Source organism: Vigna unguiculata, chromosome 2 (genome assembly GCF_037176805.1).
Source record: "Vigna unguiculata cultivar grain cowpea cultivar isolate G323 ecotype 2 chromosome 2, ASM3717680v1, whole genome shotgun sequence".
NCBI lineage: Eukaryota > Viridiplantae > Streptophyta > Magnoliopsida > Fabales > Fabaceae > Vigna > Vigna unguiculata.
This window is the reverse complement of record NC_140793.1, coordinates 36,451,983-36,465,318: the sequence shown is the minus strand read 5'-3', so window position 1 is coordinate 36,465,318 and position 13,336 is coordinate 36,451,983. Positions and strand designations below refer to the sequence as shown.

Genomic DNA, 13,336 nt, shown 5'->3' with positions numbered 1-13,336 from the left:
TACCCGTTGCAAATTTTATCAGCAGATATCAGCGGGTACGAAATTTGTTGACATCTCTATCAATATCTGGGAGGATAATTAATATACATTGGATATTGTAAATATTCATATTTAACTATGATAATAAATAAAATCTCACCAAACAACCACTAATACAATTTTATTATAATTAAAGGACGAAAATGTCCTTAAATGTTGTATAAATGTGTTTAATATTTTATTTGATGTTCATCCATCAAAATTAAAAAATAATTAAATAGTAAAATAATTATATTTTAATATTTCTAAAAATTAAAATATAACTAAACATAAAAAAATTAAATTAATATAAAAACAAAAAAAAATAATGTTAAACATCTTAAATGTTAAAAAAAAAAATTAAAGTATCAATTTGATACTTTATTAAATTTCTCTACTCTAACTTAATAACCTTTTGCAACATCTTTGTTGACTCAACAAATTCAATTTTTTAGAAAACAAATAATATTTTAATATTTAAAATTATTAATTACAAATTCATAAATTTAATAATATTAAAAAAATTAAATTACTTACACTTTTAGTAAAGATCTTAGAAATTTTAAATTACTTATTTTATATTTTAAAATTTGAAAAATAATTTTATTTTTAAAAAAAATATTATATGCATTTATATTATTTTGATTAACAGACTTAATTATTTTAATTTTCAATATAAAAACAATAAAATTAATATACATTAATTATTCTTTATTCTGTACACTGGTTGGATTTTTTTTAAAATATTATATTATTACATTTGTGTTGCTTTCCGGTATGTTTGGATTTGGTGAAATACTCATATTTTTTTTAAAATATTATATTATTACATTTGTGTTGCTTTCCTGTATGTTTGGATTTGGTGAAATTCTATTCGCGGATCTGATGCGTTGGAAAATTGACACATCGGGAACATGCAAGAACACGATAAACGAAAAGAAAGTTATATTGCTCCACTTTAACCAAAATGAGGAGGAGGTGCAAATCATTAATTCTACAGGGAGCTAAACAGAAATAAATAAAGTGATTAATTTTACAAGCTTACCCTTAATTTGTATTATAAGTTATTCAGAATTTGATTTTGTTTGAATTTTTTAAATAATCGAGGTTGAGCATATGAAATTTATCATCAGTTACCATTAATTTTTTGAACTTCTAAAGATAAATCTGTAATACTTTTTTTACAATATCACCAGCTTTATCGTGTAATTATTAATTATAAATTATTATATTAAATATATGTACAAATTAGATATTATTAAGTAAAACATAGATTCAGTAAATTTCAAAAGATAGTTAAATAGATGCATAATTTATAAATTACTGTCCCTAATTAAACATTTTTAGATCGTAAACGTAGATAAAAAAAAGTAGAGATCCCCATAATTGTGATATGATAAAATTCCATCAAAATAAAGGACGAGGGCCGCTCGATTGTGTGTTTTCTTCAATCATTTTGAAAAAATTATCACATCAAACATTCAAGGGATCGTCTATTTATAACGGACCATCTTCGACCACTTATCTTTGGATTGCTTTGGCCGAAAATGTCGATAGAAAAAGAAACATTACACTATCATATCAGACACGTGGTTCACATTCAGACAGAGAAAGAAACATGTATAATAATTTCAATAGGTTTTGGTCAAACTCAATTCTGAGTTGTTAAGAACTTCATTTGTGTATTGCGTAACTGTTTTCCCAATTGCTATTGTGTAATAATGGAGGGCCTCTCCAGTGTCCTATTAGCTGTGTTTTTTGATTTTTTGAATATGAATTTGACATATTAGAGAGAAAGAAGTGCACAAAAAGATTTCTTAGATCAAGAGACAAAAAATTTGAGAGTCACTAGATAATATAATAGATAAAAAAATTTGTAATATTATAATTTCTGGTACGTAATATAATTAATTTTGGTGTGAGCGAGAAAGAGCATTCTCGTGATGAAAAAAAAAACATCATGTAATGAAGTGTCTGTTGTTGCTGTCGAATGTCACATCCTGCACGGACAGTTAGGAACGAAAACGGAAACGGAAGGTTGAGTGAGTTGAGTTCTAATTTTGTATTCATCTGTCTTTTTAATCTCGGATTAAGATAACGTGATCAGTGAATTAGGATTATTTTAATATAATTGACACGAGTTTGAAAAATAACCACTGTTTCCATGCCACGTAATCTCTGTCTCTACCACTAACTCTACTCAACCCCGTTCCTTTCAATTCAAATGCTTCATTTATGGCTACCCTACCATATATCACTTGCGCAAATACGCAACCGTGTTTGAGTAGAACAGGGAACTCAGGAGAAAAACCATTGTCAATAAGTAAATAAAGATCGTTCGATCTTTCGTGAGACTCAAGCTGAATAATACTGTTACGCAATGGCACACGTCATCCTCAACGCTCCTTCTTCTTTCCTTTTATTCCCTTCCAAATCATTCATTCGTTTCTCCTTTATTTATAACTGCATCTCCACCTCCACCAACTTCAAATCCAACTTCAACCCTAACACCACCACAATGGTCACCGCCACCGCCACCGCCGCCGCCACCGCTCCTTCTCACCAGGCAATTCCTCTTCTCACTCCCTACAAGATGGGCAAATTCAATCTCTCTCACAGGTAGGTATATACATGTGTCTTCATTTCTACCCTCTTTTTTTCGATTCACACTCATTTATTTTTCATCGTTTTTTCAGAGTTGTCTTGGCACCGCTCTCCAGAGAGAGGTCCTACAACAACGTTCCGCAACCCCACGCCGTCGTCTATTATTCTCAGCGAACCTCCAACGGTGGCCTTCTCATCGCCGAAGCTACCGGAGTTTCCGACACCGCTCAAGGGTATTTCTTATTCTTATTCTTATTCTCGTTCTTTTTCATTTTCATCTTCATCTTCATATAACACGACTCATTCTCATCCCATCCCACCCTGAAGGTACCCCAACACGCCTGGCATATGGACGAAAGAGCAGGTGGAAGCATGGAAACCCATCGTCGATGCCGTTCATGCCAAAGGCGGTATCTTCTTTTGCCAGATTTGGCATGTAGGAAGGGTTTCAGATTCAAGTAATTTTTTTCCCTATTCAGATTCTTTTATTTATATATTTTTTTTGTAATGAATCATTCTCCGTATTTGGATTCTTGATTACTGAGTGAGTGACTGCATTCTGATTTCTACAGGTTATCAGCCGAATGGGCAAGCACCCATTTCTTCTACCGACAAGCCACTGCCACCAACGCCTCGAGCTAACGGCCTTGGATATATCGAACACACGCCACCACGGCGCCTAACGACCGAAGAACTTCCTGGTATCGTCAATGACTTCAGAATTGCTGCAAGGAATGCCATCGAAGCTGGTATCTAACTTCATTCCATTTTGCTTCAACAGATGCTTTTATCATTGTTTCACAAACTGACTTCACTGATTGTAGGTTTTGATGGGGTTGAGGTCCATGGGGCACATGGGTACCTACTTGATCAATTTTTGAAAGACCAGGCTAATGACAGAACAGATCAATACGGTGGATCCCTCGAGAACCGGTGCAGACTTCCTCTGGAGGTTGTTGAAGCTGTTGTGAATGAGGTTGGGGCTGATAGAGTTGGAATTAGGTTATCACCTTTTGCAGACTTTAACGATTGTGGTGACTCAAATCCCCTGCAACTGGGGCTTTACATGGTCAATGCACTCAATAAGTATAACATTCTCTACTGTCACATGGTGGAACCCAGAATGGGAAGTGTTGGAGGTCCAGATGAAAACCTGACGCCAATGAGAAAGGTCTTCAATGGCACTTTTATAGTTGCCGGAGGTTATGACCGGGAAGATGGGATCAAAGCCATTGCTGAAGACAGGGCTGATCTTGTTGCCTATGGCCGTTTGTTCTTGGCCAATCCAGATTTGCCAAAGAGATTTGCTCTCAATGCTCCTCTCAACCAGTATAATCGCAAGACATTCTACCACGAGGATCCTGATCCGCTTGTTGGGTACATCGATTATCCGTTTCTTGATGAAGAATCGAACGGTGTAGCATCCTAGGGTTCTTACTAACCTGTTTTCCCCTGCAAATTCCTTGCCATTTTCTATCTTGTTGGTAAGATTTTCATTCACATAATATTCTTGAGATTCTCTGCCAAGGCTTTGGATCCAGTTAACACATGTTCTAAATTGTTAGGGCATTTAGTTTGTGGAACTATTATTGTTGTGATGATGTCGCTGGAACCCCTGCATGTTTTGGGCAAAAGCGACGGCACCACCTGTTTTTGTTGCAGTACTCTGCTTTGTTCTTTGAACCGAGACATGTCTCCTCTTACTTTTGTAATCGTACTTCAAAAGTTTGATTAGTGGTTTAAATAAACCTGACAATCATTACTTAAACAACTTTCTCTTTTTGATTTTGGGTTAAAAAATAATTTTCGAACCTTTCTATATTTCAACAGCGCGCCAAAATAAGAAATAAGGGCAAAAAGCACCAATGAAATTTTTATATAGTTCATTCTGTTTTTTTATATAGTTCATCACTGGAAATGAAATTTTTCTTTCAACACTATATATTTAGTTGAGATTGGGAGTTAGTTGATTTCACGGGGTAAAGACATATTCAAACCTATTTCGTTAGTCAAGAAGAGTCCATATCACCGACAAATTAACCAACACAATTATTATCTTAATATAATTAAATAAGGATTAGATATAAAATAAAGTTTAAGTAATATAATCACTTGAACAGTAAAAAATAATATAAATAGATAAATACTTAAAGTAAAGAAGTTTACTTTCCTCTTAACTAAATTATTCCTTCGTTAAAAAATATATATATTCTATTTAATGTTTATTGATTCCTCTAACAAAGTGTAGAGTCTTCCACGAAATTGAACGGATACAAATTATTTGATATCATAGTTTTAAAAGGTTGAAAATTGGGTGCACTGAAAGACTTAATAAGCCAGTGATATAAGTTTTGTCTTGATCATGTCGGGCATGTGTCATTACTATATGTTTTCAATCATTACAGCAATGTTTATAAAAGAATCACGTTATGTAAAACAAAGTTAAAAATACTGGAACGAGGCAAAGTTAAAAATATATATTTTGTTCTAGTTGAAGGAGTATGAAATTTTTAAACCAGAGCATTCAGTATTTAATTCATTCTCCTTTTATAAGTTGGAAAATCAGTATCCTTTAATATTCTGGTTATTTTGGGATGAGTTTTTACCCTCTAAACCTATTTTTGGTAAGATCAGATCGTGATTATAAATCAGATTCATCTCATTAAAAAATATTTATTCCTTTTAATATTATAATTACTGTAGATATTCGTTTTTTAATGGGTTAAATATGTTTTTTTCCCTTGACTTTCAGTAATTTTGGAATTAGTCCAATTCGAAATTATGGACCAATTTAGTCCTTCATTTTTTGAAATACATGAATTTAGTTTTTTTACTCAAATTTTGTTAGGTTTATTTGATGTTTCGTACACATTTCAGGATTTACTTGAGTTGTTTATACTGTTTGAAATATTTTGTTTAATGTTAAGTCAAATACTATTATGAAACGCGTTTGAAATGTCAAATAAATTTAACAAAATTTAATTAAAATGACTAAATTCACGTATTTTGAAAGACAAATGATTAAATTGGTCTAAAATTTTAAAATAGACTAATTTCAAGATTTACCAAAAAGTAAAAGGACAAAAACATATTTAACCCTTTGAATAACTTTATGTTCCTGCATAGCATTGATGAGAGCATCCCCTTGTGACTTATTCAAGGTTATGTACTACCAAAGAAGATCTTGTTTATTTTAGGTTGCAAACAGTACTAAAAAGGATAGAAGACAAATAGATTAAGACTACACCCAAAACTGTGGGCCCACCTTCTTTTTTCTTTAGACATGTTCAATTACCATATATGGCCCAAATCTTCTTACTCTTTGCCGCCCCCATTTTTCCTTTCACAAGTTATTTTATTCAAATGTTCACCTTTTTCTTCTCTCTCTCCTCAAATAATTCCAAAGAGCCAAATTAACAACGAATAAACGCAACCATACTCTTAAAATCTAGCAAAAAGTTAAAGTAGGTCACATCATCACATCACCAACTCTATTCCGTGAAGCTAAGCACAGAACCATGTTAGTGACTCCTTCAATTCATAAACACATATATTTTATTCTTCACACTAATTTATTTTGAACTTTTTAGTGACTATAACACAGGTTTATTATGATGCTTCATAATCTACGAAACATTTTTCACATAAAGAGAAGATTATGTTCGTTGACAAGATAACTTGATTTGAAAACTCATGTCTTCGAAAGTTTCGCGAGGCAAAAGAAAAGGTTCCAATTGGCCTCCCCATTTTGTGCTTTGATCATATTTGTTTTCACAAGTATCTTAGGTTTACATATAGCGATTTTACTGGGAAGACACATCATTAATAAAATCTGAGTCCAATTATATAAGGTATTAATATTATTCTTAATTTAAAATCTTAAAATAATAAATTTAGGTTCATGAGTCTTTATTTTTTATAATTCTTTGAAGTTTTATATTGACAATAGTATCAATATTTTATATAATTGAATTCAGGTTTCATTAATATTATATCTCTCCAATAAAACTCCTAAAACGTTTCTTATTTTTATCTGCATTCAGTTTTCTATGTTCGGATTTCATTTGTACTTATCACACTGTCATTGTTCGTTATTGCATCGGTTTCCTTAAGAAATTCACAATTTTCGAAACTGAAACTAAATAGTGGTTCATTCTTTTTTGACATAGTTCTTTATGGGAAAGAAATGCATGCACTCTTGACTGTTTGAGGATTTCAAAAGCAGCAACTTGGACGGCGCCGGAGACTGTAAAGAAGAAAAAAACTCACAAAATGGTTCTGTTTTTTTTTATATTTTTTATTAAAGTGTTTATTTTTCCAGTTTCACCATAAAAATTGTGAAATATAGAAGTTGTGTTTCACGTGGATGTATCAATTTACTAGGTTGTTGTCTTTCCAACCAATAACAGCATACTATCTATGAATCTACATTCTGTCACAACAAATCCATGGAAATATAAGAAAGAAAAAAAAAAAAATTTGGAGTACATGCAACACCCTGTGCTACAAACGTTCCTTGTCTAACAAAAGACTAAGAAAAAAACACACACATTTCACATAGGTTGAGACAGATACGTTTTCCAAATCAATAGATATATTCACAACCACCCTTTTATCTTTTTCCTTATTCAACTGCTTTTGCTTTGGTTGGAAGACCAAAACGTGAAGAAAGATTACAGCTATAAGATAGTGCCAGATCTCACTCACTTTGCTGAACAGGGGCAGCCTTTGTTCATCTGACCAAAACGTTAAAGCTAAACGACCGGTTCTGTTCTGCCCCCTTCAACTGAGAGGTTACCATTTTAAAAAATAAATATATTTAACCTTCACAGTGCTTTATTCTGTTCAAGTTTGATACTTGGTTGTTGTTGCAAAGAACGAGGTAGTGTGTTTTTTCCATGAGAGAGAAACACTGCTTCAACCTCTCTCTATTGCTTTGCTTGTCGTCTTGTCTTGTTGTTCCTGGTCTCAGCTAAAGGCATTAAATACTTAAAGGCGTTGCCTCTCTTTCTAGTTGGTGGCATATTTGCGGGGACCTTGTTTCCTTCCTCTTAAATTTCTAAGGGTCTGGTTGTGGCATCATCACCAGAGGGAAACAGAACATCACATTCACCTATTCCGCTGTCTCTCTTTTCCTTCTTTGTTGTTCTCAAGTTGAGAAGCTTTGCACCAGACGAGAGTTTATTTATTCTCACAAAGGGGTTTCACAAGAAGAGAATTTTTTGCTTCTTCAATTGTTGAGAACTTCGGAGCATACTTGAGGGGCTGTGTGAGGTGCAAGATTAACAATGAGAGACGACAATTCCAAGAAAAGCAAGGTTTTTACCCTCTCGTCATTGACTCAACTCTGCTGCTGAAAAAAAAATAAAAATCTCTCCTTTCGTTTGTCGGTTTTGTTTTTATGTTCTTCTGGGAAATGAAATTCTGCATTTTGATTATGTAATCATTTGCATGTTTCAATTTTTCGCAACTTGTTGACTGTTTTTGTGTGTTTGGGCATTGTGAAGCTCTCATGGTCGAAGAGAATGGTGAGAAAGTTCTTCAATATCAAAACCAAAGAGGAAGACTCGTACCAATCAAATGGTGCTGCTCATGGAGGTTGGTGTCTTTGTTTTTGTTTTCTTCTAAACACTTACTTTCCAAAGTGATGGTTTTCAACTGGAACTGGGCACTAACATGCACATGCTTCAATCCAATGTGATGCTAACGCATTGTGGGGGAGAAATTAAGGGAAGTTTGCCAAATTCTGTTTTTATAAATCTACAACGAAGTTTGCCAAATTTTCATTGAATTTCTTACGCATTCCCAATTTTCTTTCTCCACGATTTTTGAACCTCATAGGAATTATAATTTGATGCATTGTAACTTAATTCTTTCTCCAGGAGGTGACGCAGAATACAGAAGCAGGAAAAGCTTCTCCGACAGAGAGCCTTGCACAATCAAAAAGAGCAAAACAGGTACAGAACTACGAATTACCCAAATCCTTTCTCTGAATAATTACCCATTTGAAATTTCTTCATCTTTTTCACTTGTTCTTGTTTACAACCCCTCATTGTATCGTGCAGAGAAGTTTAGCAGGAACGCAGAGCAGGTCAGGCGAGGCAGAGTTAGTCTTGACCATCCTCGAATTGTCGATGTCCATAACTACAGGTATGCTTTTTCTTTGACCTTAATTTTTCACCAGGAAAAGCAAATCTTGCTTTCACGAGTCCAATTTTTTCATGAGTGCTTCTCTTACTTTATGAACAGCGTTTTTGTTGCTACATGGAATGTGGCCGGAAGATCTCCACCAAGAAATTTGAGTATAGATGATTGGCTTCATGCCTCACCACCTGCAGATATTTATGTTCTAGGGTAGGATTTGGTACTATTTAATGCCATGTTTTTTCCAAGCAACCTTAATACTAGTTGTTGTTAACGACATATTTGTGTTACAGATTTCAAGAGGTAGTTCCCTTGAATGTTGGTAACATCTTAGGCGCTGAAGACAACGGTCCTGCTAAAAAATGGCTTGCTCTCATCGGAAGAACCTTAAACAATCTTCCTGGTTCTAGTGGAGGTGGTGGGTATTATGCACCATCTCCACTCCCTCAGCCAGTGGTAGAATCAAATGTAGATTTTGAGGGATCGGCTAGGCAGAGGAATTCATCACTCTTCCATCGTCGATCGTTCCAAACAACTTCTAGCAGCTGGGGAATTGACAATGATCCTTCGAATACGCAGCCTCGACTGGATCGAAGATTCAGCGTTTGTGATCGTGTAATTTTTGGTCAGAGGAAAAGTGACTTCGATCCCAGCTTCAGATGGGGTTATAGGCCCAGTGACTATTCCAGAGCAAGTGACTACTCCAGACCCAGTGACTACTCAAGATGGAGCTCATCTGATGATGACAATGCCCTTGGAGATTCGCCAAACACTGTCTTATTTTCACCGTTGTCTCATGGCGGTCCTGCCTCTACCGAAGATGGAAATGCCATGCCAAGGCGTTCCAGATACTGCCTTGTTGCAAGTAAGCAAATGGTAGGAATATTTCTTACCATATGGGTGAGGAGTGAATTGAAGGATCATGTTCGAAACATGAAAGTATCATGTGTTGGTAGAGGATTGATGGGTTATCTTGGAAATAAGGTAGTTTTCGTGGAGTCATCATTGTCCTTGCTTTAACTTTTCGTTTCATATATTCATGGAAAATTTGTTGAATAGTTGAAACCGGTTGACATGAGAGTTATTCTGCCTGTGTATTTTCAGGGATCCATCTCAATTAGCATGTCTGTGCATGAAACAAGCTTTTGCTTCATTTGTAGCCACTTAACCTCAGGACAGAAAGAGGGTGATGAACTGAGAAGAAACTCTGATGTGATAGAGATTCTGAAGAAGACAAGGTTTCCCCGTGTTCATGGTCCTGACAATGAGAAGTCTCCGGAGACAATCCTCGAGCATGAGTAAGAACATACTCGTATACAACTTAGTATTAACATGCTTATGTAATTTGATGCCCTTCTTGAATTTGCCTATTTTGCATCATGTTTTAACTTTGGATTCATTTCCTTAGTCGAATTATATGGCTTGGAGACTTGAACTATCGAATTGTCCTCTCCTACCGTTCTGCTAAGGCTCTTGTTGAGATGCAAAACTGGAGAGCACTATTGGAGAACGACCAGGTACATTTACACAGTTTTCATTTCTAATTTCTCTTGTACCTTCAACTGGATTGCTGGCTAACAAAAAAATCAATGTTAATATCTATCTATGCTGTTATTTTTTGCAGTTGAGAATAGAACAAAAGAGGGGTCGTGCATTTGTTGGATGGAATGAAGGAAAGATTTATTTTCCTCCAACATACAAGTATTCAACCAATTCAGATAGATATGCAGGAGATGACATGCACCCAAAGGAGAAAAGGCGAACACCTGCTTGGTAAGATCATCATCATCTTCTGTCACCTGACCAAAGCAATAAGAATTAAGAACAAACATCCCAACTTCACAAAGGCTATAAATTGAGCGATTATGAAAAGTTTTTTTTGAAATGTTGCAACTTGTTCCAATGTGAATATGTTCCTTTTTATAGGTGTGATCGGATACTGTGGTATGGAGAAGGTCTCCATCAATTATCCTATGTCCGTGGAGAATCAAGGTTTTCAGATCACAAGCCAGTTTATGGCATATTTTCGGCTGAGGTTGAGGCAAATCATGGAAGGTTGAAGAAAAGTGTGAGCTGTTGTTCCAGGAACAGAATCGAGGTGGAAGAACTCTTGCCATATTCCCATGGATATACCGAACTAAGTTTTTTCTGATACCAGGAGGACTAAATCTGGGATTTCAGGTACATTCTCAATTCCAAAAACACAAGATTCTTGCTTTTGTGGCAAGCTTAGGTACCCAAAATGAATTATTTCTTTTTATGTTAAATTCATGCACATGGCATGTGCAAAGCAATCACCCCCTCCCTTCCCCAAAGGGCTATCTATGAGGCCTTTTTCTTATTTTATGTTATTGGTTAGACCACAAGTACAAATTTTCAGAAGCTGCAACTGAGTTATATTATATTTGAACACAATAGACTGGATTTTGATGTGTTCAATCCTACTAGTTGTACCTTTCTTTTCAATATACAGAAACTGATTTCTTCGATCCGTTAGTCAAAATAATCAGAATGTGTTCACTGCATAGTCTTATCAGTCTGTCTCAACCAACCTTTTCTGCTTTTATGTCCTTCCCCCTCCTCCCACTGTCATAAGTGATGGACCTACTTGTACAACAAGATGTGCAACTACAACTCCTGGTTTTATTAAAATTATTACTAGATATCCGAAAAGAAAAATATTTTGCTTCTCTAATCTTATATATTTGAATTTACTGATAAACTTATGCGTAATTAAGAGTGTACAAATATACTACTTGACTTGATAAGTAAATTGTTCCCCGTAACTTAGGGTCTTAGACATGTCACCGAGTGTCACCACAATTATTTATTTACCCTCTACGAATACAAAATCTTACATGCATGCATCTATCACTGTTCAGGACTTGGTCAACAAGCCGGAGTCACCTCACTTTGAAGAATGTTATTTATGGAGATTGATAGAAACAAAACAACCCATTTCCCGCATACCGAAAAAGGTTAGTTTTTAGTTTTTGTTTTTACCTTTACTTCTTTTCTTGGTTCTGCTTTTGTTCTCAACCTCTTTTGTCAAATTTGAACTTTAGCTTTTTCATTGTGAGGTGCTAACATGTAATTTTGTTGTACAGTCATGCCTTGCCTAACACATGATCAGTACAACAAGTTACTCATCATCATCATCATCATCTCGTTAGCATCTCACGCCAGCTTAAGCACTGTGCATTATTTGATAGCCAATTAACAAACACACAACTTTTCAATGTCTCAAAACTCTCTTCTGTGTTCTTGCACAATCATTGGGTACTGCATTATTCTTTTCTTGTTAATGTTGCCTTCTGTTTCTATGAGTTACTAGTGATACGCACGCCGCACGCATACTCATGATCAAAGCTTTTCCTTTTTCTTTGTTGTTGTGCAGGAGGCGGAAAGAGACCATTTTTTTATCTGATTAATGATTCTTTAGTTGTTTTTTGGAGAATGTTCATGATGGCTGAATGAAGTCGAAAAGTGCGTCAACATAATCATTAGGCTGCTAACTTTTTTGTTTCGAGTGCAGAGAAAATATGAATTTTGATGTATACTATACATTGATTGCTACAGTGATGATGAAAAAGAAATTGTAATTACAAAGGAAAAAGAAAGTTGTAGCTAACTATTGATAGAATTTCTGACTCTTCGCACATGATTAATGATTTCACTGATAAAGATGTCTTTGATATCAAACAATATTCCTCTTCTGCTGCGTGCTCTTTTTTTATTGTTGAGATCATTAACAAACTAGAAAGGCTTGAATGGCTTTACATGGAGATTCCGATTCTGGTAAATTTCATAAATAACTTATCTGATCGTATAATCAATTTGTAGGAACTGTCAAACTTGTAACAAGCAAGAACATTGAGTAAACTTTTGAAATAAGAAAGGAAAATTAAACCAATTATGGTATTAAATTTGATGAGCTTTTGGTAGAAGTGAAAAAGGAGAGAAAGAAAGGTTTAATGATGGTTTTAATTATAGTGTTCTCTACTTTTGATCAAATTTGTTGTTGAAGAAGCAATGAAAACAATGAGTGGAGCTTGCATGTGTTATGAGAGTGTTCCTTGTGACTTCAAAGAAAGTGATCCTTAGAGTTTTGATAGAGACTTTGCAGGGTGCATATGAACTGGAAAAGGTTCTCTGTCATATGACTTTTCCTAGTGCTGCTCTAGTTCTTCAACCACCAGCACCATTATGTGGCCATTGTTTAGGACCACAACTTTTATCAAACTAACGATTAGTAAAAATCTGACTTTGGACAAAAAAGGTTGAAGACTAATTCTGGTAAACATGTGTTCCTAGTGCTGGCGCACACAAAATATTTAAATTAAAAGAATAGGGAGAGAAAACACATTATTTATACAAGTTCATCTCAAAATAAGAGATTGACACTACTTCCAACCAAAAACTTTAAGGTAATGAGTTCATGTTTATATGTTGCCTAAAAGGATTGCACCCACATTAATGGGTAATGTGGGTGGTCCGTTAGCGGTGTTAGCGGCCTGATATCGAATAAAACAGAATGTCTAAGAAAGTTCGCTAGGATTGGCTCTAACAT

At 34.8% G+C, this 13,336-nt stretch overlaps 2 protein-coding genes across 2 annotated transcripts; both read left to right on the top strand.

Moving 5' to 3' along the window:
- The first annotated feature begins 2,383 nt into the window (after positions 1 to 2,383).
- LOC114171153 (putative 12-oxophytodienoate reductase 11) lies at positions 2,384 to 4,393 on the top strand. The gene is made up of 5 exons (XM_028056363.2): positions 2,384 to 2,637; positions 2,715 to 2,855; positions 2,950 to 3,080; positions 3,195 to 3,371; positions 3,447 to 4,393. Exons 1-5 carry the CDS (start codon positions 2,399 to 2,401, stop codon positions 4,049 to 4,051), a joined length of 1,293 nt encoding a protein of 430 aa, XP_027912164.1. The 5' UTR covers positions 2,384 to 2,398; the 3' UTR covers positions 4,052 to 4,393.
- A 2,935-nt stretch (positions 4,394 to 7,328) lies between these two features.
- On the top strand, positions 7,329 to 12,455 carry LOC114171141 (type IV inositol polyphosphate 5-phosphatase 7-like). Its single transcript, XM_028056355.2, has 13 exons — positions 7,329 to 7,940; positions 8,130 to 8,220; positions 8,505 to 8,579; positions 8,688 to 8,772; positions 8,872 to 8,976; positions 9,060 to 9,750; positions 9,871 to 10,064; positions 10,175 to 10,283; positions 10,391 to 10,539; positions 10,693 to 10,947; positions 11,649 to 11,744; positions 11,874 to 12,045; positions 12,164 to 12,455. The coding sequence occupies exons 1-10, from the start codon at positions 7,911 to 7,913 to the stop codon at positions 10,916 to 10,918; spliced, it is 1,755 nt and encodes a 584-aa protein (XP_027912156.2). The 5' UTR covers positions 7,329 to 7,910; the 3' UTR covers positions 10,919 to 10,947; positions 11,649 to 11,744; positions 11,874 to 12,045; positions 12,164 to 12,455.
- Positions 12,456 to 13,336: the final 881 nt, after the last annotated feature.